The sequence below is a fragment of the Martes martes genome, assembly GCF_963455335.1.
Source record: "Martes martes genome assembly, chromosome: 2".
NCBI classification, from domain to species: Eukaryota; Metazoa; Chordata; class Mammalia; order Carnivora; family Mustelidae; genus Martes; species Martes martes.
Genome location: NC_137889.1, coordinates 111,357,327 through 111,385,040, shown reverse-complemented (window position 1 = coordinate 111,385,040; position 27,714 = coordinate 111,357,327). Strand labels below are relative to the sequence as shown.

At 35.7% G+C, this 27,714-nt stretch overlaps 1 protein-coding gene across 1 annotated transcript in view; it reads left to right on the top strand.

The window, feature by feature from the left end:
- Nucleotides 1-24,434, top strand: part of ZGRF1 (zinc finger GRF-type containing 1) — a 78,650-nt gene extending 54,216 nt beyond the window's left edge. Inside the window, exons 21-29 of the mRNA XM_080830616.1 lie at nt 448-607; nt 5,217-5,294; nt 5,555-5,702; nt 9,705-9,832; nt 12,990-13,113; nt 22,481-22,657; nt 22,796-22,930; nt 23,625-23,886; nt 24,056-24,434. Of these exons, the coding sequence (XP_080686742.1) occupies nt 448-607; nt 5,217-5,294; nt 5,555-5,702; nt 9,705-9,832; nt 12,990-13,113; nt 22,481-22,657; nt 22,796-22,930; nt 23,625-23,886; nt 24,056-24,213 (1,370 nt within the window). The 3' untranslated portion in view covers nt 24,214-24,434. The remainder of the gene's footprint in view (nt 1-447; nt 608-5,216; nt 5,295-5,554; nt 5,703-9,704; nt 9,833-12,989; nt 13,114-22,480; nt 22,658-22,795; nt 22,931-23,624; nt 23,887-24,055) is intronic.
- The last annotated feature ends 3,280 nt before the right edge of the window (nt 24,435-27,714 follow it).

Sequence of the window (27,714 nt, the reverse complement as noted above, 5' to 3'; positions counted from 1 at the left end):
AGAAATAGTTAGCATCTACATACTTTGTCATGCTTTTGCCTAGAATGACCTTTCTTTAAGCAGTCTGGATATCTTATGCTGAAAGACTTAGTTCTGCACTTCTTATTTTTAGGAATCATTCCCATCTCTACCAAAGCAGAAAGAAATGTTCTTTTATACATACCATACATTTTTAAATGGCAAAAGAAGAAATGTTCTTTTTTACTTATCATATTTTATCATTGTTCCTTTACTTTGTCTAGGGTCTCATTAAATATGGAAGTCTTTGGTTATCTATCTACTTATCCCCTGTGCTAAGCACATAGTGGTAACTCAATGAATGTTTTTTGAACAAATTAATTTAAAGAAAGGAGAGAGGAAAGCAGATGGATGAAATGTTTCTTGTGCTTTCAGAAATTTATTTATAGTATTGCCTTTATTTTTTTCCCCTTCCTTCAAAATAATTAGGTGTTTTTGGAGCAGGAAAGAGTTATTTGCTGGCAGTGGTGATTTTGTTTCTTGTACAGCTGTTTGAAAAGAGTGAAGTTCCTACAGCTGGAAATGCAAGACCATGGAAACTTCTCATTTCTTCTTCCACTAATGTAGCCGTGGACAGAGTACTTCTTGGGTACGTATGACTAGTATATTTAAATAGCTAATATTGGGGTGCCTGGGTGGCTCAGTGGGTTAAGGCCTCTGTCTTCCACTCAGGTCATGATCCCAGGGTCCTAGGATTGAGCCCCGAATCGGACTCTCTGCTCACTGGGGAGCCTGCTTCCTCCTCTCTCTCTCTGCCTGCCTCTCTGCCTGCTTGTGGTCTCTGTCTGTCAAATGAATAAATAAAATCTTTAAAAAAAATAGCTAATATTTTATTATTTTATTCTGTTTTAAATTTTTAAAAGTTTTATTTATTTAAGTAACTCTGCCTCTAGCATGGGGCTCAAACTCAGGACGCCAAGATCAAGAGTCACATGCTCCCCTGACTGAGCCAACCAGGAGCCCCTAAGTAGTTAATATTTTAGGTGATTGTTGAGAGAGAGAATCCATCGTGGGCCCTGAGTGTCCATGCATATTTTTGTTGGGCATGTCAAAAATTCAAGGCCTTAGTCTCTGACTGAGAGAGCATCAATGAAACAGTAATAAACTAACTTACTAGGTTATAAATGATAAAATCAAATACCAAACCTGACCATGTTGGCACAAGGACAGGATACTCACTAAAAATTAAGCTTGGTCATGTAGGGCTAAAGGGTATATTGTTGAGGGAGGCAATCTGCCCTGGAACCCTGAGCATACCTCCTGGGATGTTAAGGATGCAAAGCCCTGACCACAATTACCCAAGACATTTTTCAGTGTTATGTTTGCAGCAAGCAGCCTTGATTGACAAGGTAGTGTCTCCCTCCAAGACAAAGAGCAGGTTTGCTTACTGATTGTTATAAGAAGAGTGGCTCTCCGAGTTCAGTGTTCCTTTTCTGCAGCTCAACACAATGCATGTACAAGGATCTATCTGGATCTTCTGTGTTTTTCCACTGGACTTGGGGACCAAGGGAAACCAGTGCATATTTGTGGTTGCTTATGCTGTTACCAGTGCCACGAATAAAAGTCTTTTGTTCCTGACTCAAGAAGCCTGGAAGTGGGCTAAAATTGCTGAACCAACTTATAGGTCGTTCTTAAATGCCTGTCTGTATGAACCTATAATAGTAAAATAGCTGATCAGTTTAGTCAAATTAATTTTTTATTTTAGTAATAGGGATCTAAGGAAGACAATCATAATCTGTCTTGCAGGTATAAAATTTTTGTGATTGTGTAAAATTTTATTGAAAATGCAAAGAAAGGAGCACCTGTGTGGCTCAGTCAATTAAGCAGTTAAGTATCTGATTCTTAATTTTGGCTCAGGTCATGATCTCAGGGTCATGAGATCAAGCCTTGTCTTGGGCTCTGCCCTCAATGTAGAATCTGCTTGTTCTTCTCCCTCTCCTTCTGCCCCTCTCCCCAGTCACGCATCCTCTCTCTCACTTTCTCTCTCTCTCTAAAATACTTAAAAAATTTTTTTTAAATGCAAAGAAAATATTACATATTTTACCAATATCCCAATGACATATTGACATAATTTTGACATAAATGACAAAGTTTGATTAGAAGAAAGAACTCATTTTAAAATGTGTAGGCTTTTTAAAAATTAACTTTTATAATTACATAAATGAATGCTTAAGGTGGAAAATATGCAGACTATACAGATAATATATTTCTTTACAGATTTTTAATGCATACACATATACTCATTTATTTTCCATACTTAGCATTCAACATAATATAGTATTTTGTGTCCTGTTTTTTTCACATAAAGATAAAGTATTGGGGCACCTGGGTAGCCCAGTTGGTTAAACGTCTGTCCCTTGGTTTCAGCTCAGTGTTGTGGGATCCAACCCCACATGGGGCTCTATGCTCAGTGCAGAGTCTGCTTCAGATTCTTTCTCCCTCTCCCTCTGCCCCTCCTCTGCTCTCACACGCTCTTGTTCATTCTCTAAAATGAATAAGTAAAATCTTTTTAAAAAGATTATGTATGTTATTGCATCTTTTTAGAAAAAACAATTTTTTCTCAACTTTGTCATATGCAATGCAATGATATGCTTACACTTTAATTAAGCAACTTTTTAAAGTTTTATTTAAGTAATCTCTACATCTGACATGGGGCTTGAACTCAGGACGCCGAGATCAAGAGTCCCACATTTCTCCAACTAAGCCAGCCAGGCACTCCTAATCAAGCAATTTTTGATTGGTAAACTTTTTTTAGATTTTTGCCATTATAAATAATATTGCGGTAAAGATCCTTAGATATTAATCTATCTCCATTTCTGATTCTTTCCTTAAAGAAAAGTCTTAGGCCTAGAATAAAAGATGTAAACTTTATTTTTTTAAGATTTATTTATTTATTTGAGAGAGTGAGAGAGAGCACGCACGTGTTGCATGCAGGGGGGTAAGGGAGCGGCAGAGGAAGAGGGAGAGAATGAATTTTAAGCAGGCTCCACACTGAGCAAGGAGTGAGGAGCCTGATGTGGGGCTCAATCCCATGACCCTGAGATCATAACCTGAGCTGAAATCAACAGTCAGCACTTAATTGACTGAGTCACCCAAGTGCCCCTAAATTTTTTTTTTTTTAAGTCTCACAACCCTGAGATCAAGAGTTGCTTGCTTACTGACTGAGCCAGCCAGGCACCCCAAGATGTAAATATTTTCTAAGCTTCCTAATATATTTTTTCAAAATTGTCCTTCAGAAAGGATCTGCCAGTGTACAGTCTTCTAAGTAATCTAAAACAGAGACTGAATACATTTCTTGATTCAAGACAATGAGGAGTTACTTGGGGGCTAAACAGGAAAAAGCTTTGGACTGCTCAGCTTGAGATGAAAATTTAACTGTAGTCTGTTAGAAAAGTTAGAAAAATCATAAAGTTAGAATGAAGAAGGAAGGTAAGTGCTGAATACTAAAACATTTAGGAGAAATTCTCCAATGTTTAAGCCTCTTATAAGGACCTGAGAAATATGGATTTATAATTAGGATATACACCTCAGCTGCATATAGGCTAGACTCACACATTTCTTCACATTAAAATAACATTTAGCAATACATTTGGACAATGTACTCTGACAGTAATGGACAGGATGGGACAAAGAGTTTCTTGAGAAGAAATGAAATATACTAAAAAAAAAAAAAAGAAATATATATATATATATTTTAAGATTTTATGTATTTTAGAGAGAAAGAGAACATGTGAGGTGGGGGGAGGAGCAGAGAGAGAGGGATAGACAGACTTCAGGCTAAGTGCAGAGCCTGAGGTGAGGCTCATCTCATAACCTTGAGATCATGACCTGAGTCCAAAGCAAGAGGATGCTTAACTGACTGAGTGAACAAGGTGCCCTCAAAAAACATACTTTTTACCCTAGTTTAGTGGTATGATGAGGATACTGCATACTCTATTATCACAGAATTAACATAAAATTGCATTGAAAAATGTAATCTGTGTTTTGAGACTGAAAAGTGGCTGTCTGCAAGATGAGGACTATGAAATATGCAGAAGTTGCTGGAGTGAACAAGGTGCCCTCAAAAAACATACTTTTTATCCTAGTTTAGTGGTATGATGAAGATACTGCATACTCTATTATCACAGAATTAACATAAAATTGCATTAAAAAATGTAATCTATTTTTTTTAAAGATTTTATTTATTTATTTAACAGACAGAGATCATAAGTAGGCAGAGAGGCAGGCAGAGAGAGAGGAGGAAGCAGGCTCCCTGCGGAGCAGAGAGCCTGATGTGGGGCTAGATCCCAGGACCCTGGGATCACGACCCGAGGCAAAGGCAGAGGCTTTAACCCACTGAGCCACCCAGGCGCCCCTATGTTTTGAGACTGAAAAGTGGCTGACTGTCTCCAAGATGAGGACTATGAAATATGCAGAAGTTGCAATTTATCCATGTATTGACATTAAACAAACTGCTTCCAAATTATTTAGGAAAACTATGTGTGGAAAGCTATAGTTTATTTAGCTTTCTAGCACTTTAAATTCCCATTTGAGGTGACAGAAGATGTTGTAGAGAACTGGATATTCATTGAGATCCCTACTCTGTTCCTAGCCTAGAGCCAGAGCTCTAAGATAAATGAGATGGAAAGGTAGGTGAGAGTGGCTTCTTCACAAAGCCCTAATTGGGGATGATGTATGTAGAAGAATGATCATAGCTTTCGAAGGTAGACAGACTTGCCTAGGCTGAATCATGGCTGACTCTACTTATTAGCTCTGTGGCCTCAGCAAAATACCTCATCTTTGGAGTCCTCATCTATAAAATGAGTACTATCATGCAGAGCTGTAATGAGTATTAAATGAGATAATGTATGTAAAAATAGGGCACGTATTCCTAATAAATGCTGATGCTAAGTATATGGTAGCTATTTTCCATATTATTATGTCAGAGACAGTTTTATTTGTGATAAATACTAACATCAGTATTTTAGAAACATTTAATGAACCTTCAGTATAATTAAAAAATTCTTTATAAAATGCATTATATAAAAAGTTTTTAGCTACATTGTATTTACTGCATTTAGGCATATCAGGTTGAATTCTGTAACTATAAAATACACTGTTACACAAAAATAATTTTAATAACATAAATATTAGGTGAAACTTTGCTTTATAAATTCTTTTAAATAATCAGAATCTATTTTATCTTGTTTTCTTTCAAGTCTTCTCAGTCTTGGCTTTGAAAAGTTTGTCAGAGTTGGGAGTGTCAAGAAGATTGCCAAGCCAGTTTTACCTTATAGGTAAGAACACTGATTTTCAAAAGTCAGAGTGCTCAAAGAAGTATAATAATTTTATATAATTTTAAATTTGGTTTTTGAAGAAGAGTGGAGAAAGCTTTATCTTTTTGTTGTTGTTAACTTAGAAAATCTCTATTTTACTTTTTTCTAATGTTGTGAAAACGGGATAAAGAGGGGTATTCCTAACCCCTGAAACAAATAATACATTATATGTTAATTAAAAAAAAAGAGAAGGGTGTTCTTTTATGTAATTCTTTTTTTAGTTTGCATGCTGGCTCAGAAAGTGAAAATGAACAACTGAAAGAACTACATGCACTAATGAAAGAAGACTTGACTCCTCTGGAAAGGGTCTATGTCAGAAAAAGTATTGAACAGCATAAACTGGGGACAAATAAAACCCTGCTGAAGCAGGTAAGTTTGTTTCTTAATTTGTATATACTACTCAGAATTCTTTTATTCCTGTTAGTGAAGAATATTTCCTTTAAATAAAACAAATGACTGTGATAGTTTAGAGTCAAATAAAAGGTGTGTGTATGTCTATCCAGTGCATGTTTTATCTTATTGCAAAACATTCTTCAAATTTGTGAACAGATCCAACCATCAATGAGTTATCCTTTCTCCTTTTCTGTATTTGTATATCTTTTTATAAGCTTAAAGAGGAAAGAAAAGAGATGGGAATAGATTTCTTGGCAAGTTAAATGAAACTTGGGTTTTTTCTAGGTGAAATGGGGAAGGAAAAGAAGGTCTGACCCTGGGCAAAATACCCAAGTCAAATTTGTCTTTAATGCCTTCCTAGAAAGCCAAGCCTTTCAGGGTTTGTCTATATCTGAGAATCTAGGAGGTTCATATACTTTCTTCTAAGTTTTAGAAGCCAAGACTGGACATGCAGGATCTCAAGCTGTAACAAGTAGCCACAGCCCTTTATCACCTTCTGTTCTGGGCAGCTTCCTTTAGCTGGTAGCTGATGAGAAAGAAGTCAGTCAGTAGCTTCCTCCAGTGAAAGGAGAGCATGAGGAAAAGAAAGAGAAAGGGAAGAAAAGAGGGTTGTTGACTTCTTGAACCATATAGACATTGGTTACTTTCTACAGGAGATTCAGAAAAATCAGCATATTTGGGTCCCCATATTGTGTAGCTATTTCATTAGTAATGCTGCTTAACAAACAAAATCTCAATACTTTAAGATAACAAAATTATGACTCTAAAGGTCAGTTGGCAAGGCCCAGCTTGAGGCTATGGTTCAGATCTCTTATTCTGAGAACAATTGCCGATGGTATGATGGTTTTCTCCTGACAGATGGCAGAAGTTCAAGAAGGAAGCCTAGATCACACAAATACATTTAAAACTTTTGTTCATGTCATGTCTGCTAATATTCCATTTGCTGCAACAAGTCATATGGCCAAGCTTAACATTTAGTGGGACAGGGAAATATACTCCCCCTATCTCTCTGGTGAGAAGGACTGCAAAGTCACATGGTAAAGGGTGTGGATATGTAATACTCTCACAGGGAGGGAGGGAGAAATTGCAAATAATAACCAATCTACAAGTTTTGGTTATAGAAGTCCTCAGAAGACTTCAGACTAGCTTTCTGTTATTTCGAGTTATAGAGTTAATGACTTCCTTTTCCCTAGCTAAATCCAGAAGGGCTTATTTTGACTGGGTTCAATTCATGCAAATTAGTCATTTATGTAAATTATCATTTTACTCACTTATCCAACATAATATTGATATGTAAGAATAATTGTTAATGATTTCTTTGATAATTTTCTTTTTTCTTTGATAATTTTCTATGTGAAAGCCCAGATAGCATAATCTATTGCTCATTGGTATTATCTGTTTACAAATGAAAACTCTTTTACTTATTTATTTTTAAAGATTTATGTATTTTATTTTATTTTTTAAAAAGATTTTATTTATTTATTTGACAGACAGAGATCACAAGTAGGCAGAGAGGCAGGCAGAGAGGGAGAAGCAGGCTCCCCACTGAGCAGAGAGTCCAATGCAGGGCTCGATCCCAGGACCCTGAGATCATGACTTGAGCCGAAGGCAGAGGCTTTAACCCAGGCGCCCCAAGATTTACGTATTTTAAAGAGAGAGTGCATACATGTCTGCATGCACACGTGTGTGAGGGGAGGGGCAGAGGGAGAGAGTCTTTAAGCAGACTCCCTGCAGAGTTTGGAGCTTGATACAGGGCTCGATCTCATGACTCATGAGATTATGACCCATGAGATCGTGACCTGAACTGAAACCAAGAATCAGATGTACAACTGACTGAGCCACCCAGGTGCCCCAGTGAAAACTCTTTTAAAGGAAACATTTTTTAAAAAGTTTTGTCTAAGGGGGGCGCCTGGGTGGCTCAGTGCATTAAAGCCTCTGCCTTCAGCTCAGGTCATGATCCCAGGGTCGTGGGATTGACGCATCGGCCTCTCTGCTCAGCAGGGAGCCTGCTTCCCCCCTCTCCTATCTGCCTACCTCTCTGCCTACTTGTGATCTCTGTCTGTCAAATAAATAAATAAAATCTTAAAAAAAAAAAAAAAGTTTTGTCTGGCAAATTTCCAAGCTCCAATTAGGCATTCAGAGCTAATACATTTCTAAAGTGACGTGTCTTTACAATAAAATTAAATTTTAAAAATGCTTCATAGTTAATTGCTATTTTCTAGATCAGTAATAAAATTTCTTCTGTGATTAGAATCTTAGCAATACGATAACAAATTAAAGATACAAATCATATAATATTTTAAAGAAACCTTAGTTCTTTAGGTTTTTGTACTAGGTATTTCTTTAAAAAAATTGCTTCCTGGTTCACAACTTTCAGGTTCTTAGTCTAAAGTTGTCTTTGTCAGGTATAGTTTCCATAAATTAAATAATGAATGATATTTGAAAGTGATAACATGAGCAGTGTATATTGCTACAGTGGTGTCTTCTGCTGGATCATATTAAAAGAGCTGACTATTTAAAAAGTATGGAGGGGCGCCTGGGTGGCTCAGTGGGTTAAAGCCTCTGCCTTCGGCTCAGGTCATGATCCCAGGGTCCTGGGATCGAGCCCCGCATCGGGCTCTCTGCTCAGCGGGCAGCCGGCCTCCCCCTCTCTCTCTGCCTGCCTCTCTGCCTACTTGTGATCTCTGCCTGTCAAAAAAAAAAAAAAAAAGTTAAAAAAAATAAATAAAAAGTATGGAGTTTCTAACATAAATGTGGCTTTGTGATTTTGTTTTTGTTTTTAACAAAAGGAAAATCTAAGTGACAGGGCTACTATATGTGATAAATGTTATTATTAATGTATATAATATTTCTTGTTTTATGGGATCTATGGAGGTAGTATTTAATTTGTAAAGCGTATTTTTGTCAGTCACGTTTGTTGACAAAAAATATGGTCCATTTTTGTGGACTGCCCTTGCTACCAAGAAGTGGAATTATAGAGGTGCCTGGGTGGCTCAATCCTTAAGTGTCTGCCTTCCACTCAGGTCATGATCCCAGGATCCTGGGATCGATCCCTGCATCAGGCTTCCTGCTCAGCGGGAAGCCTGCTTCTCCCTTTTCCCACTCCCCCTGCTTGTGTTCCCTCTCACACTATCTCTCTCCCTGTCAAATAAATAAATAAAATCTTAAAAAAAAAAAAAAGGAAGTGGAATTATTCTCCTGATTGTTAAGAGGGAAAAAAAATTATATATGCATGTGTGTATGTGTGTATGAGCGAGTGTGTGTGTGTGTGTGTGTGTGTGTGTGTATGTAGCTGTTAGACTACAGGGGCAATTGACCACATCTAATCAGAAAATTCAGTGATTTTCCTTTTGTTTATATTTAGTTCCAGAGATTAAATGTTAGCTTTTTTTAATCAGGCTTTTTGCCTTGAGAATAATGGTATTCTGCTATAATATTTGAGAATTATAAGATTCAAATATGCTTACAGACCACAAGTACACTTTAATTTACTGTTGTTTAGAAATAGTTAGACATTTTTACTTTTTAAAATAAGTCAAAATCCTAGCATGCTTGAAGGTTAAGCAAGGTATAGTTCATTAGCGTGTTCTGTGCTCTTTGTGGAGAACTTTGGCCTGTGTTGATAATAATAATGGATGTTGTGTTTATCCAGCTTCATCTAGGAGGATGAAATATGTATGTTTTCCTTAATATTTTTTAAATCCTTGATAATATAATACCTTCCTTGTGAATATCAAAGTGTGCCTTTTATTTGTTCTTATTAAGGGACTTGTGGCTTAAGTAGCCTTTGTTCTGTGATTTCCATTTCCTATGTGGGAATAATAAAAATGTGGAGGTAAAGTGACTTGTGATTCTTGATTGCCAGTAATTAAATTAGGACAGCTCATTTCTGATTTTAGCTTTACAAGTTCTTTGGTAAATACATTATCTTATTTTCTCAAAAAGTTGTTAATTAATAATATTCTTGTTGTAATAAAGGTACGAGTAGTTGGAGTTACCTGTGCAGCCTGCCCATTCCCATGCATGAATGATCTTAAATTTCCTGTAGTTGTGCTGGATGAGTGTAGTCAAATAACTGAACCGGCCTCTCTCCTTCCTATTGCAAGGTAACCTAAACATTTCTTTTCTGAAAAACACAGATATCACAATTATTTCAAATAATTTCTCACTTCAAACTCTTACCAAACCTGTGTGAAAATTCTTAGTAATTTAGGTACTAAACTCATTTAAAAGAATGCAGAAGATAATTTGGGGGGGATTTAGTTAATGTGTCAAGATTTTGTTAGATCACAGTTGAGACATTTGGATCACATAATTCTTTTTTTGAAGTTTTAACTTTACTCCAGTTAGTTAACATACAGTGTAATATTAGTTTCAGGTGTACAATATAGTGATTCAGCACTTCCGTACAACACCCTGTGCTCATCGCAAGTGTCTCCTTAATCCCCATCACCTGTTTAGCCCGCCCCCCCAACCCCCACGCAGCCAGCCTCCCCTCTGGTAACTATTGGTTTGTGCTCTATAATGAAAAGTCTGTTTCTTGATTTGTCTCTTTCATATTTTTTCCCTTTGTTTTATTTCTTAAATTCCACATATGAATGAAATCATATGGTATTCGTCTTTCTCTGATTGACTTACTTTTCTTAGCATGTACTCTCTAGCCCATCTATATCGTTGCAAATGGCAAGATTGCATTCTTTTTTTTATGGCTGAATGATATTCTGTTGTATATGTAGATACCACTTATTTATCCATTCATCAGTTGATGGACATTTGGGCAGCTTCCATATCTTGGCTATTATAAATAATGCTGCTATAAACATAAGGGTGCATTATCCCTTTGAATTAGTGTTTTTGTATTCTTTGAGTAAATACCCAGTAGTGCAATTGCTAGATCATAGGGTAGTTCTGTTTTTAATTTTTTGAGGAACCTCCACAGTTTTCCATAGTGGCTGTACTAGTTTGCATTCTCACCCACAGTGCAAGAGGGTTCTTCTTTCTCCACATTCTCACCAGTCCCACTGTTTCTTAGGTTGATTTTAACCATTCTAACAGGTATGAGGTGGTATCTCATTATAGTTTTGATTTGTATTTCTCTGGTGATAGATCACATAATTTTTTTTTGAAGATTTATTTATTTGAGAGAGCGGGGGATGCCTGGGTGGCTCAGTCGTTAAGCGTATGCCTTCGGCTCAGGTCATGATCCCAGGGTCTTGGGATGGAGCCCTGCATGGGGCTCCCTGCTCGGCAGGAAGCCTGCTTCTCCCTCTCCCACTCACCCTACTTGTGTTCCTGCTCTCACTGTGTCTCTCTCTGTCAAACAAACAAATAAATAAAATCAATCTTAAAAAAAAGAGAAAGAGAGAACATAAGTGGGGGTAGGAGAAAGAGATGAAGAGAGCAGATTCTCCGTTAAGCACAGAGCCTGACACGGCTTGATCTCGGGACCCCAGGATGAGGACCTGAGCCGAGATCAAGAGTGAGACACTTTTCCAACTGAGCCACCCAGGCACCCCAGATTACATAATTTTTAAAGCCTTGATAGCTCTTGTGCTAGGATTCTACTAGGACTTTGCAGATTTCGCAGCTAGATTAAAGGTTCCACTTTGGTCCTACTTTGAGAACCTAAGCTATTGAAGAATGTTCTTCAGTTACTTACTTTGTTAAAATTCCAGTGTTTAGGTTCTGAAAATTATATTATGAAAGGATATAAAGTATATAAAGAAAAATAAGTTAAATATTTGTGTACTAAAATTTAGAAGACTATGACATCTTCTAAGCTGTATCAGCTAATTTAAACATTATGCTTTTAAAACATTTCTAATTGAGGGATCCTAAAGGTGATGGAGAAAGTGCTAAACTTGGACCCAGTAGACCTGAGTTCTAGTCCTTGCTCTAACCCTGGTTAATGAGGGAACAGGGTACCAATTAGTATGTTTTCCCTGGGACTTGGGAGGTCCTTCATCCTAGGAATTTTAGTTTAAACTGGGACAGTCCTGGGTAAACCAGGATGAGTTGGTCACCTTACTCAGGAGCCAGGAATGGGGGAACAGTAAGGCGTTGCATGGAGGACAGAGGAGTAATACTTTGGAGCACCTACTGTATACTAAACACCTAAACACGTTATATACTTCACTAAGTCCTTACAACAGTTTTGCAAGGTATTAACACATCCGATTACCAGTGAAAATACTGAAGCTTGGAGAAGTTGAATAACTTGTGTCCATAGAATATAATAGAGCTGAGATTTGGATATAGACTTTTCTACAAAAACCAGACATTTTCCCATGATATCCTACCTCTATTTAGAAAGACATTTAGCCCCAGGAGCCTAATTTACTTCATCTCTAAAACAAGAGTTTAAGCCAAATGACTTTTAAGAAAGCCTCTGAGTTTACAGAATTTAAAAGTCATTGTTTCTCAAAATGTGTTCTGCAAAATGCTAATTCCATGCAGAGGCAGGCAGACATTTAGCAAGTTTTTTTTTTTTTTAAAAGATTTATTTATTTATTTATTCGTCAGACAGAGATCACAAGTAGGCAGAGAGGCAGGCAGAGAGAGAGAGGAGGAAGCCGGCTTCCCGCTGAGCAGAGAGCCTGATGCAGGGCTCAATCCGAGAACCCTGGGATCATGACCTGAGCCGAAGGCAGAGGCTTTAACCCACTGAGCCACCCAGGTGCCCCATTTAGGGAGTTTTATGTGGAAAAAAGTTGTAAAGGATTTTTAACTGAATAACTTCAATCCTTTTAATACATTTATTAGCATTATCAAGCCTTGTTGGTTACCAGAACTTTTTTTTTTTTTAAGATTTTTTTATTTTCAAGTAATCTCTGTACTCAGTGTGGGGCTTGAACTCAAAACCTTAAGATCAAGAGTCACATATTCTACTGACTGAGCAAATTAGATACCCCAGTTCCTAGAACTCTTTGTGATATTCCAGTTCTTTGAAATACATGTTAGAAAATAGTGCAATAAGGGGCATGTGGGCGGCACAGTTGGTTAAGCCTCTGACTCTTGGTTTGGGCCTAAGGTCATTATCTCAGGGTCATGAGATCGAGCCCCGTTGAGCCTCATTGGGCTCTGCGCTCAATGAGGAGTCTGCTTAAGTTTCTCCCACTCTCTCCCTCTGTCTCTGCTCCCCCACCCCTGCCCTTTCTTTCTCTCTCAGATGAATTAATCTTTAAAAAAAAATAGTGCAATAAGTGATATCAATGCATCCTTTTTTGTTGTTGCTTAGATTAACTTTTGGAATTCTGTTTTTAGATTTGAATGTGAAAAGCTGATTCTTGTTGGAGATCCCAAACAACTTCCTCCTACTATTCAGGGTTCTGATGCAGCTCATGAAAATGGATTGGAACAAACTCTTTTTGATCGGCTTTGCTTAATGGTACTACTGCTGAATTCATATAAAATTATCATTTATTGGTTATACACTGTATAGATTGATAGATAATGAAAATATTAGAACTACCCCCATGCCCTAAAATAATTTTAACTGTAATTGTTTAGAAAGTACTCCTTAAAGATAAGTAGAACCCTGTAATTTAAGTGCCCTTTTATAAAATTAATCTTTTCCCCATGTACTTTAGTAGTGGGTAGTAAATATATTGCTTTTGCTCTAAAATTTAAAAACTCTATAATGTCTCTATTATCCCTGTCCACTATTGTAGAGCTGTTGTAGAGTGCTGCTTCACATTTAAAAGTTTTTGAAATTGATTATTAATATATTTTTAACCATTTTAAACTAAATAAGTCAGTGACATTTAGTACATTCACAATACTGTGTAATGACCTCTCTCTAGTTTCAACATATTTTTATCACCCCAAGATAAAACCCCATACTCCTTGAACAGTTACTGTCCATTTCCTCCTTCTTCCAGCCCTGGCAACCACCAGTCCGTTTTTAGTCTACATAGATTTATCTCTTCAGGGGATTTTATATCATATAGTCTTACAACTTTCATATCATACAACTTGGAATCTATACAATATGTGACCTTTTGTGCCTGGCTTCTGTCACTTAGCACAGTGTTTTTGAGGTTCATCCACACTGTAGCATATGTCCGTACTATATTACATTTTTTAAAAAGTGCATTCATAACGTAGTGCAGCCATCACCCTGCTCATTTCCAGAGCTTTTTCATTATCCCAACAGAAACTTTGTACCCATTATTTAATATGCTTCTTTCCTGAGCTGATAACCTCTATTCTACTTTCTTTCTCTATGAATTTGCCTACTCTGGGTGCTTTATATAAGTAGAATCATACAATATTTGTCCTTTTGTGTTTGGCTTATTTACTTAGCATAATACATTCAAGGTTCATCCATGTTGTAGTATGTGTCAGAATTTCATTCGTTGTTAAGGCCAAATAACATTCCATTGTGTGTAATACCACATTTTATTTATTCACTCATCTATGGATGGATACGTGGGTTGTTTCTATCTCTCAGCTACTGTGAATAATGGTGCTATGAACATTGGTATATAAATACCTGTTCAAGTCTTTGCTTTCAGTTCTTTTGATTATGTACCCAGAAGTGCTACTACTGGGTCATACAATAATTTTATGGTTTTTTAAAATCTATTCTCTTTTTTATTTTTAAGTTTTTATTCAAATTCCAGTTAGTTAAAATACACATGTACTCTATAGTAATTCCCAACTTCCATACAATACCAAGTACTTCTCACAAGTGCACTCCTTACTCCCCACCACCTATTTAACACATCCCACTACCCACCTCCCCTCTAATAGCCATCAGTTTGTTCTCTGTAGTTGAGTCTGTTTCTTGTTTTGCCTCTCTCTCTTTCCACTTTGCTTGTTTTGTTACTTAAATTCCACATATGAGTGAAATCAAATGGTATTTGTCTTTCTCTGACTTATTTTGCTTAGCATTATACTCTCTAGCTCCATCCATGTCATTGTAAATGGGAAGATTCCATCCTTTTTGTGTGTGTGTGTGTGGCTGAGTAATAATATTCCATTGTGTGTGTGTGTGTGTGTGTATCTCTATATACCTATATATATCTATATATATCTATATCACATTTTCTTTTTCCATTCATCAGTCAGTCGACACTTGTGCTATTTCCATAGTTTGGTTATTGTAGATAATGCTGCTGTAAACATCAGGGTGCATGTATGCCTTTGAATTAGTGTTTTGTATTTTTGTATTTTGTATTTGTATTTTATTTGTATTATATTTGTATTTTGTATTGTACTGAAGTGCAAATACCCTGGATCACATAGTAGTTCTATTTTTAACTTTTTGAGGAATGTCCATACGGTTTTTCAGGGTGCATTGGTTTGCATTCCCAGTGTAAGAAGGTTCTCCATTCTCCATATCCTTGATAATTTTGTGTTTAACTTTTTGAGGAACTGCCAAACTGTTTTCCATATCAGCTACACCATTTACATTCCCAACAGGAATTTCTTAATAAAATGTTCCAGTTTCTCCACATCTTCACCAATATTTGTTTTTTTGTTTTATATTTTTGGGGCTTTTTAAATAATAGCTCTCCTAATAGGTGTGAAGAAGGTCTCTCATTGTGGTTTCCCTAATGAATAAGGACAATAAGCATTTTTGCATGTGCTTATCTTTGGAAAAATGTTTATTGAAATATTTTGCCCAATTTTGAATTGGGATGTTTGTTTTTTTCATGTTGAGTTGTATATGTTCTTTATATTTTCTGGATATTAAACCCTTATTTGCAAATACTTTCTTCCATTCTTAGGTAGTCTTTGTTTTCTTGACAATATTTTATTTATTTATTTATTTTTTTTGAGAGAGAGAACTTGCATGAGCAAATCAAGTGGGGGGTAGGCAAAGGGATAGAGAATCTTAAGTAGGCTCCAGGTCAGTGTGGAGTTTGACATGGGGTGCAATCTCATGACCATGATCATAACCTGACCCAAAATCAAGAGGTGGATGCTTAACCAACTGAGCCATCCAAGTGCCCCTTGACAGTATCCTTAGATGCACAAAAGTTCGTAATTTTGATGAAGTCCAATTTATCTATTTTTTCCTTGTGTCACTTATGATTTTGGTGCCATAGCCATGAAATTGTTGCCCAGTTCAGTGTCATACTGACTTCCCCCAATGTTTTCTTCTAAGAATGTTACAGTTTTGGCTCTTACATGTAATTCTTTGATCCATTTTGAGTTAATTTTTGTATGTGGTATATAAGGTACAGATCAACTTTTTTCTTTTTCTTGCAGATATCCTGTTTTCTCAGCACCATTTGTTGAAAAAACTGTCCTTTCCCCATTGAATGGTTTTGGCACCCTTGTTAAAAATTAGTTGACTTTCTGTGGGTTTCTTTCTTTCTTTCTTTTTTTTTTTTTAATATTTTATTTATTTAACACAGAGAGATCACAAGTAGGCAGAGAGGCAGGCAGAGAGAGAGCAGGAAGCAGGCTCCCTGCTGAGCAGAGAGCCCGATGTAGGGCTCGATCCCAGGACCCTGAGATCATGACCTGAGCCGAAGGCAGAGACTTAACCCTGTGTGGGTTTATTTCTAAATCCTCCATTCTATTTGATTGGTGCATATGATTTAATTACTTTTTTATGGCTGAATAATATTTCATTGTATGTATATACTATAATTTGCGTACCTGTTTATTATTACTGTTGTTTTGATGCAATAATCTGAATCAAGCTATTTTAAAAGGAGAAGATTAAAATATTACCCAAAAGAGTTAGAAAATCTGTTGTCAAAAGAAAAATGTTATCATTGTTGCTAGTTTATTATTAATTTATTTTTCATTGTTGCTAGTTTATTCTTTTTCAAAGATTTTATTTATTTGAGAGAGTGAGAGAGAGAGAGAGAGAGCGTGCACAAGCTGGGGGAGGGTCAGGGGAAAAGGGAGAAGCAGACCCCCTGCTTAGCAGGGAGCCTGATGTGGGACGCTATCCCAGAACCCCAGGATCATGACCTGAGCTGGAGGAAGACACAAACAACTGAGCCTCCCAGGCACCCCTATTCTTGCTAGTTTAAATTGCATTTAGGGGGTTATTCTGCTGTTTGAACTTCCAATAATCTATACTTTCTTAGCAGAGGAGAAAAACTGAAGTGAAACTAGAAATAATTAAATCTCAAATAAATATTTCTTTACCCATAAGAGATAGTTTTTTTTTTTAAATTTTTTAAAAAATTTATTTATTTGTTAGAGCGAGCGAGCACAGGCAGAGAGTGGTAGGCAGAGGCAGACGGAGAAGCAGGCTCCCCGCCGAGCAAGGAGCCCAATGTGGGACTCGATCCCAGGACGCTGGGATCATGACCTGAGCCGAAGGCAGCCGCTTAACCAACTGAGCCACCCAGGCGTCCCAGAGATAGTTTTTCTAAAAGATCCTCTAACAGATTTTAGACAGATGGATTAATTTCTTTGCTCTAAATGGTAGAAATACTAGTGCTCTCATGCTTTACCCCCGTTTTCTTATCCCTTCCCATGTTCCTATCTTTGTTAGTTATTATATCATTATTCTTTTTGTTTTACAATCATAATTTGTACAGTTATTTAGAATCAGTTCTATATTTTAAAAATTCAGTACTTTTTCATTCGTCTGGGTGCCTTGGACTTCATCATCATTTTTTTTTTTCCAGAATGGCTCATAGATGCCTACTTTCCTGAGTTCCTTTTATTTTAAATGACTATTTCCTTTAAATGTAAATGGCACCTTGGCTTATTGAATTGTTGCTATTACTGTGAATTTTAGGGCCAGCCTGATTATTTTCCCCTTGTAATGATTTACATTTTCTACCTGGATGCAAGAACTATTTTTATAACCTTAAAGTTGATAAACTTACTATAGTATATCTCAGTGTGGAGCTTTCTGTAAGTAATCATTCTGTAATATAAGTTATCTCAAAGTGGAAATTCTTTTCGTTCTTTGTCTCAGGAAAGGTTTTTGTTCCACCTGTTGAATTCTCTATCAGTAGCTTGTCTGTGCAGCCTGCTATAACAAAATACCATATACTGGGTGGCTTAACCAACAGATTTATTTCTCACAATTCCGGAGTTTGGGAAGGCCAAGGTCAAGGTACCTTCAGATTTGGTTCCTGGTAAGAACTCTGTTCTTGGCTGTATCCTCACATGGTGGAAAGAAAGAAAACTCTGGCCTCTTCCTCTTATAAGGAGACTAATCTTATCATGAGGACCTCATCCTCATGCCTCATCTAAACCTAATTACCTTCCAAAGGCCCCACCTCCAAATACCATCACTTTGGGGTTCAGGGCTGCAACATAGGAATTGGGGTGGGGAACACATTCGGTCTAAAACAGAGGTTCCCCAGTTATTCTGATATTGAGTGTCTTTATCTGTCTTCCATTTATGTTACCTTAATTTCTTTTTTTTTTTTTTCAGATTTTATTTATTTATTTGACAGAGACCCAGCAAGAGAGGGAACCCGTTCTTTAATGTTACCATTTAGAAAATTAGTTTGTTTCTTTAGGATTGAAATTTCCCTTTTAATCTTATTATCTTTTCATCATCTCACCTTTGAGATTTTGTTTCACTCAATTATATTCTGATTATATTCTAAAGCTTTTATACGTAAGGAAAATTTTCTTCTGTTTCTTGCTTGTATTTTGTCTAGGCTGGGTTCTATACATATTGTTTGCATTGTCTTCCTTTATTTTGTTAATTTTGGGGGAGAAGCTGTCATATGTTTGCATAGTTGCCATTCCTACTTGATTTCTTGATGTTCATCTTTGAGTAGCTCTCTCAGATTTGTATTCTCTATTTTTGTAGTATCCTGAAAATATGATAGTAGGGAAGTGGGGTAGGAGTGGGACTGGAATAGAACTAAATAAGAACGTGTAATGTCTTTTTTAGCTTACATGTGCTCTCTCAATTCTAAGGTTTTGTTAAATATCCTGTCCCAGTATTCACCCCACATGGTTGGAGTTATTGTCCCTTTCCCAGATGAGGACTATTCTTGGATTTCACGTCTCCTCTCAGTTTGATGTTTAGTCCTCAGAGCCTTCACTTCCACTAAAAACTGCCCATTTCACTTCCTCTGTTTCATTATTATTCTTAGAAGCCACTTCTATTTTATGACTTTTAGAGGAGTTAGGAATCTCACTACACAGATGGTTCCTGACTTACAATGTTTTGACCTAACAATTTCAACTTTTTGATGGTGGGAAAGTGATAAATTTAGTAGAAATTGTACTTTGAATCTTGAATTTTGATCTTTTCCCAGGCTAACAATATGTGTTAAGATCCTTTCTCATGATGCTGGGCTGCAGCTCCCAATCATGATCATGAAAATAAACAACTGGTACATGTAACAACCGTTCTGCACCCATACAACCATTCTGTTTTTCACTTTCAGTACAGTATTAAATTACAAGAAATATTTGACACTTCGTTATAAATCAGGCTTTCTGATAGATGATTTAGCCCAACTGTATGCTTATGTAAGTATTCTGAGCATGTTTAAGGTAGGCTAGGCTAAGCTATGATGTTGCACAGGGTAGATGTATTAAACGCATCTTATGATATTTTCAACTTATGATGGGTTTATCAGGATGTTACCCCATCATAAGTCAAGGAAGATCTGTATTGCATTTCTCCCTTCCACCTAAATTTTGTTTCTTTCTTGGTGACAGGTACTTTTTAAAGTTTATGATATTGGGTTGGCTATAAACGTTTGTTGCCTGGCTACTGTATTTTTTCTTTGCTGTTGTTTTTAGTATTTTGTTATTTTAGTGTTTTGTTGTCCCTTTAGATATTAGAGAATGGATTCTGCAAGGCAGTTTTATTCTACTTTCTTCAGAAGTTTCCCCATACACTGAGTTTCAAGTTGATTTAAGTTTTGAGTTGAGTTGTACTTAATTTGTGAAGACTCAAGCTTTCAATGGTATTGAGCTTTTAATTGTAACTGAATTGAATTGCATAACTTTCTACCGCTTCCATAATGTCAGTGTCCAGATTCTTTTGAATCAGACCTTTCCAGTGGCTTCTTAATAATCTTAATTAAAAAATTATTTAGATTCTTAAAACATTTTTGAATAGGTAACATCGTCACGTGATTTGGGATTTGAATTTAAGAGGAACCAGAAAGTACAGTGAAGACTTCTACCCCTGGCCCCCAACCACTCAGTTTCTCTTCCCCAAAGCAGCTGTCACCTTTGCTTGTACCCTTCTAGTGTTAATTTATGTCAGTGTAAGCAAATACATAAAGTATTTTCCCTCTCTTTTAACAAATGCTAGCATAGTATGCATGCTGTTATTCTCTTTGCTCTTTCACTTATTTGTTGTTGATGACTTTTAAAATATGAAGTAGATTTTTAGAGGGGATTTTAAAAGGGTAAATAAAGGACTTAAAAGTGATTTATTTACAGAATAAAATGGAATAGAATTTATAAAATGGAATATATAAAACAGTTAAGGTGAATTAACTTGATCCGTATAGATAGTGCTCATAAACTAGTGGATATTGAGAGAAGCAAGGTGCAAAGTGTTACATTGTGTAAAACACAATTTTTGTGAATTTCAAAAGCATAACAAATAATATGTATTAATCATAGGTATATGCCTATGTAGTAAACATATAGAACTTCCATGGGAATGCCATAAGATATTGATTCAGAAAAAAGATAGATACCAGATATTAATATATGCATAATGTTAGTTTGAAGCTATTTCTGGAGAAGGTGGTAGAGGAAATGAGGTGGGGGCTTTAGCTATATATGTCACATTTTATGTCTTAACAAAAGAGAGATCTGAAGCAATAAGGACTAAATACTAATGTCACATCTGTGTAGTACATACATGAGTATTATATTTCTTTGCTTTTCTGTGTATTTGAACTACTTCAGAATTAATTAAAAGAAATAAAAATAATATCTACTAATCATGATAGAAAGTGTAGAAATTACAGAAAACTAAAAGGTAAAAAAAAAAAAAAAAACTATAATAACCTCACTGCCCCCAAGAGAAAATCCTCTATAATATTTTAGTAGTGTTCCTTCCGGCCTTTATCTTCGGGGTATATGCTTATATCAGATAAATGTATATATATATGAACTATAAAAATACATATATTTGATATGTGCAAACACACATTGGAATATCATGCAGCCATAAAAAAGGAAATCCTGCCATTTGTAACAATATGGATGTACCTTGAGAACATTATGCTAAGTGAAATAAATCTGAGAGAGACCAGTAGTATATATCACTTATATGAAGAATCTAAAAAAGCTGACCTTGTACAAACAGAGTAGAATGATGGTTACCAGGAACTGGAAGGTAGAGAGGTAGGAAAAGGGTCATTTTGGTCAAAGGGTACAAATTTCTAGTTATAGGGTATGAATAAGTTCTAGGGATCTAATTAACAGCATGTTGATTATTGTTAATAATACTATATTACATACTTGAAAATTGCCAAGATAATATATGTTAAATATTCTCACCATAAAAAAAGAAATGGTATCTATGTGCTGTGATGGAGCTGTTAGCTAATACTGTGATGGTAATCAGTTTGTAATATATGTGTATCAAGTCAACTCCTGGTACACCTTCAACTTACACAATGTTATATGTCAGTTATATCACAATAAAGCTGGAAAAAAGTATTTTCTTATATAGTTGAGACCATACTATATAGTTTTTATCCTAACTTTTTTAAACTTTGCATTATAATAAATCATTTCCCTGTGTTACTAACTAGCTTTGTAATCATCACTGTTGTCATAAATATGTTTAACCACCAAATAGGTAATGTGGATATACCATAATTTAGTCATTTCTCTAACATTGTTTCTAGTTCTAAAGCATGGTCCTTTGAGCATTTTTTTTTTTTTTAAGTAGGCTTCATGACCACCCTCAGGCTTGAAATCACAACCCCGAGATTAAGAGTATCATGCCACACCCACGTGCCCACTGATTCAGACTCATCCACAAGTTTAGGCCCTAAATAGTACTGAGGATTGGATTTTTACTTAGTATTTTTCTTCCATAAAACATACCTTGTTGGGTGCCTGCATGGCTCAGTCAGTTAAGGATTTGCCTTCCACTCAGGTCATGATCCCAGGGTCCTGAGATCAAGCCCTGCATCAGGTTCCCAAGTCCGCTTCTCCCTCTGCCTCTGCCTCCCTCTCTCTTTCTCACTCTCTCTCTGTCTCTCATGAATAAATAAATAAAAACTTAAAAAAAAATACCTTGTCTATGTGACCATTAACCCTGCCTTTTGCTATGTGTTTTTATTACTAGAGTACCTTGTATTATTTAAAATGTTCAAACAGTGCTACAGAACATTTTGCAAAGAAAGAATATGCTCCAGAGACCCCTAAAGTAGATGGAATGTGTATTTTATGATACATTAACAAAATTGAAAACTTATTTGAAGATTCAAAATGAGAGATGGCTTGTACCCAAGGAGGAAAATTCATAAATGAGTTACCAATAACACTTTCTAATTTTTTTTGAAGATTCTGTTTTAATTTAGTGTCCACCCTACTCTGCATAGATTATAAAAGCATAATGTTAGGTGCCCAACTTATTAGGTAATAATTTGAAGATTTGACGTGTTTTATATTTTATAATTTTGTGGTATAATAATAGTTTACTGTGAAAATATCTTTAGTAATTAAGAAAATTGTATTTATAGTCTGTTTAATCATGGTTGTAATTCACTTGCTAAGAGCACAACATGGTGATACTTTTAAATTTTAAAATATTACTTTTTTCCTTAAGGAAAAAAAAATGCTTCAATTTTCTACTTTTCTGCATTTAAATTTCTTAGGGGCATAAGCCAGTTCTGTTGAGAACCCAATACCGTTGTCACCCTGTGATCAGTGCTATCTCTAATGATCTGTTTTATGAGGGAAATCTCATGAATGGCATTTCAGAAACAGAGAGGAGCCCTTTATTGGAATGGCTCCCAACCCTGTGTTTCTATAACGTTAAAGGACTGGAACAGGTAAATGGCATTAATGTTAATGAGAGTCAACATGGTTTAGTTTCCTGGTTTAATTTTATTGTTGTTGTTTATATGGTTTTCTTGGTCTTTCCATAGGCTTTCTGGGAAATATAATTTAGGATCTGTTTCTTATTCCAGATTGAAAGAGATAACAGCTTTCATAATGTGGCAGAAGCTGCTTTTACACTCAAACTGATTCAATCACTGATTGCAAGTGGAATAGCGGGCTCTATGATTGGGGTGATAACATTATACAAATCCCAGATGTACAAGGTTTGTATTACATATTATGATACTTAAATATTATAATTTTATGTTATAATATTTGATATTACATTTGTAGTGGTTTGTTTTGGTGCTTAAAAAAATTTTGGGGACTGTAGTTAACATATTAAAAAAATTCTGATTTTTATCTGGTCTGGATTTTTTTCTGTATAATTAAATGTAAACCTAACAAGGCTTAATTAAATTCAGTTTACAGCTGTTGGGGCAAAAATGCAAATAAACAAATTAGAGGGAAGAAAATACAGTGTATGCTTTGTGTTTTGGGACAGATGGGATTCAATCTTTGTTTTCCAAAATGTTCTTTCATTATCATTTCATTTTATTAATCAAAGATAGATACCAGATATTAATGTACGCATAAGCCAATTACTTCTAACTAGTTTTTGCTTTTTTAAAAAAATATTTTTCATTTGTTTCATTATTTATCAGCTCTGAATTAGCATATCCAGATGAATTCCCCAGCAATAGATAAATCAACACTTTTGATTTTGTTTCCTAATTTATATTGTCCTCTCGTTATTTATGTATCATTTTAGAAACTACTAAATCTTTCTGAGTCGTAAAAAATAAAATGAAAATTATCCACTACCAGTTAAATAAAAATGGCTGCTGTCAATAGGTTCAAGTCTTAAGTTCTTCATAGTCCCTGCCCTGAATGATCTCTTTCTTCTTTCCTCCATAGCTTTGTCATTTACTCAGTGCTATGGACTTTGACCATCCTGATATTAAAGCTGTGCAGGTATCCACAGTAGATGCTTTTCAGGGAGCTGAAAAGGAGATCATTATTCTGTCCTGTGTAAGGACAAGACAAGTAGGATTTATTGATTCAGAAAAAAGAATGAATGTTGCATTGACCAGAGGAAGGAGGCATTTATTGATCGTGGGAAATTTAGCCTGTTTACGGAAAAATCGACTCTGGGGACGTGTGATCCAACACTGTGAAGGTAAAATAAAAATATATTTAATTCAAGCATTTTGAATTGAAACTGACTTTTCAGTTAGCGCTTAGAGTGGTTCAGATAGGAAAGCTCTGGATTTGCCACTGTGGGAGATAACTAAAAGAATAGGGGACCACTATGAAATACTGTGTCTCATGTTTTGTATCTTTTTAAGGAAGGGAGGATGGATTACAACATGCAAGCCAGTATGAATCACAGCTGAACCATCTTCTTAAAGATTATTTTGAAAAACAAGCAGAAGAAAAACAGAAGAAGAAGAATGAAAAAGATAAATCTAAAGATAAATCTCATTCACAAAAAGACATGGTATAGATAATTTGTATTTATATGAATTCCAAATTCATTTTACACTATATAGTTTTTATATTTTTTAATTATCCTAAAACCTTGTTATCAAAAAACCCTTTAAAGTATTTAAATAATATTAAATAACCACATGTAAAAAATTTGCTCTTCAAAAAAATATACATATATTTAGATAGGCAGATGTTGAAGGTAATATAAAATTTACTAATAAAAAGACATTTCTTTCTAAAATTATGGCTTCTGTCTGCTAAAGGAATAAATTTTATAGAGAACATGGAAAAGGCTTCCTGGGGAATACCAGTATTACTTCAAAAATAAGTAAATATCTCAACACTTGATCTTAGCCAAAAGGCTGAGAAGCGATTAAAAAAATAAATATCTCAAAAACTCATCTATTAGAACATGGCTACACACTTATATCAAAACACTCCTTTCTGAACCATAGCTCTATCAGAATTTTTTTTTTACGATTTTATTTATTTATTTGACAGAGGGAGAGAGATCACAAGTAGGCAGAGCAGCAGGCAGAAAGGGGGAAGCAGACTCCCCGCTGAGCAGAGAGCCTGACGTGGGGCTCAATTCTAGGACCCTGAGATCATGACCTGGGCTGAAGGCAGAGGCTTAACCCACTGAGCCATCCAGGCACCCCCAGAATATTTTTTAAAATTTATTTTTCTTAATTTTTTTACTATTTTTAAAAAATATACAATGTATTATTTTTTTCAGGTGTACAGGTCTGTGATTCATCAGTTTTATATAATACCCATTCCCCTCCAGCAACCCTGTTTGTTTCCTATGATTAAGAGTCTCTTATGTTTTATCTCCTTCTCTGGTTTCATCTTGTTTCATTTTTTTCTCTCTTCCCCTATGATCCTCTGCCTTGTTTCTTAAATTCTACATATCAGTGAGATCATATGATAATTGTCTTTCTCTGATTGACTTATTTTGCTTAGTATAATACCCTCTAGTTCCATCTACATCATTGCAAATGGCAAGATTTTATTTTATTTTATTTTATTTTAAAGATTTTATTTATTCATTTGAGAGAGAGAGAGCACAGCAGGGTAAGAGGCAGAGGGAGAGGGAGAAGCAGACTCCCTCTGAGCAGGGAGCCCAGGACCCGATCCCGGGACCCTGGGATTATAACCTGAGCCCAAGGCAGATGCCTAACCATCTGAGGCACCCAGGCATCCCAAGATTTTATTTTTATTTTTTGATGGCTACATAATATTCCATTGTGTATATATACCACATCTTCTTTATCCATTCATTTGTTGATGGACATCTGGGCTCTTTCCATAGTTTGGCTATTGTAAACATTGCTGCTATAAACATTGGGGGACAGGTGCCCCTTTGGTCACTACATTTGTATCTTTGGGATAAATACCCAGTAGTGCAATTGCTGGGTCATATTTTCAACTTTTTGAGGAACCTCTGTACTGTTTTCCAGAGAGGCTGCACCAGCTTGCATTCCCACCAACAGTGTAGGAGGGTTCCTCTTTCTTCACATCCTCGCCAACATCTGTTGTTTCCTGACTTGTTAATTTTAGCCATTCTGGACTGGTATAAGGTGGTATCTCTTTGTGGTTTGGTTTGTATTTCTCTAATGCTTAGTGATGTTGAGCACTTTTTCATGTGTCTATTAGCCATTTGGATGTCTTCTTTGGAGAAATGTCTGTTCATGTTTTCTGCCCATTTCTTAACTGGATTATTCTTTGGGTGTTGAGTTTGATAAGTTCTTTATAGATTTTGGATACTAGCCCTTTATCTAATATGTTTTTTGCAAATATCTTCTCTCATTCTGTCAGTTGTCTTTTGGTTTTATTGACTCTTTCCTTTGCTGTGCAAAAGCTGCTGCCTGTGTTCTCCTCTAAGATTTTGATGGATTCCTGTCTCACATTGAGGTCTTTCATCCATTTTGAGTCTATTTTTTGTGTATGGTATAAGAAAATGATCCAGTTTCATTCTTCTGCATATGGCTGTCCAATTTTCCCAATACCATTTGTTGAAGAGACTTTTTTCCATGGAATATTCTTTCCTGCTTTGTTGAAGATTAATTGACCATAGAGTGAGGGTCTATTTCTGGGCTGTCTATTTTGTTCCTTTGATCTATGTGTCTGTTTTTGTGCCATACCATACTGTCTTGATGATTAGAGCTTTGTAATGGAGCTTGAAGTCTAGAATTGTGATGACACAAGTTTTGGTTTTCTTTTTGAACATTCTTTTGGCTATTCAGGGTTTTTTTCTGGTTCCATAAAAATTTTTAGGATTATTTGTTCCAGTTCTGTGGAAAAAAGCTGATGATATTTTGATAGGGATTGCATTGGATGTGTAGATTGCTCTAGGTTGCATAAACATTTTCACATTATTTGTTCTTCCAATCCATGAGCATGGAATGTTTTTCCATTTCTTTGTGTGTTCCTCAGTTTCTTTCGTGAGTACTCTATAGTTTTCTGAGTATAGATTATTTACCTCTTTGGTTAGATTTATTTTAGGTATTTTATGATTTTTGGTGCAATTGTAAATGGGATTGACTCCTTAATTTCTCTTTCTTCTGTCTTGTTGGTGAATAGAAATGCAGCAATTTCTGTGCATTGATTTTATATCCTGCCACTTACTGAATTCCTGTATGAGTTCTAGCAGTTTTGGGGTAGGGTCTTTTGAGTTTTCCACATAGAGTATCATATCATCTGCAAAGAGTGAGAGTTTGACTTTTTTGCTAATTTGGATGCCTTTTATTTCTTTTTGTTGTCTGATTGCTGAGGCTAGGATTTCTAGTACTATGTTGAATAGCAGTGGTGACATCCCTGTCGTGTTCTGACCTCAGGGGAAAATCTCTGTTTTTCCCCATAGAGAATGATATTTACTGTGGGTTTTTCATAGATGGCTTTTATGATATTGAGGTATGTACCCTCTATCCCTATACTGTGAAGGGCTTTAATCAAGAAAGGCTGCTGTACTTTGTCAATGCTTTTTCTGTATCTATTGAGAGGAACATGCGGTTCTTGTCCTTCTATCAGAATCTTTTAAAAATAAATATATATGATGCCCTGTTATTTTATAAGTAAATATATATTCACAGTAAAACTTTTTAGAAGTACAAAAAGAAGACAAACACTAGAAATTCACTCCTGGAGTTAGCAGTGCCCAGTACCAGGCCATGGCCAATACCCAGCACCGTACCTGGTATAGCAGGTGCTCAATAAGTATCTGTTGGATGAGTGAACAAATGAAAGAGTGAGAGAATACTTTTGGCTCATGCCCTTCTAGTCTCTTTCCTGTGCATTTATTTACATGGTAGCTATTGGCATATAGACTATAATGGATAGATTATATAATGGATTTTAATTTTTTTTAATTTTGAAGTATTTTTTGATACACATGTATAGAAAAGTACATAAATTACAAGTATACAGTTAAGTGAATTTTCACAAAGTGAATACATCTTTGTAACCAGCACTCGGGTCATAGAACATAATCAACATCAAGGAAGCCCCTTTGTGTCCC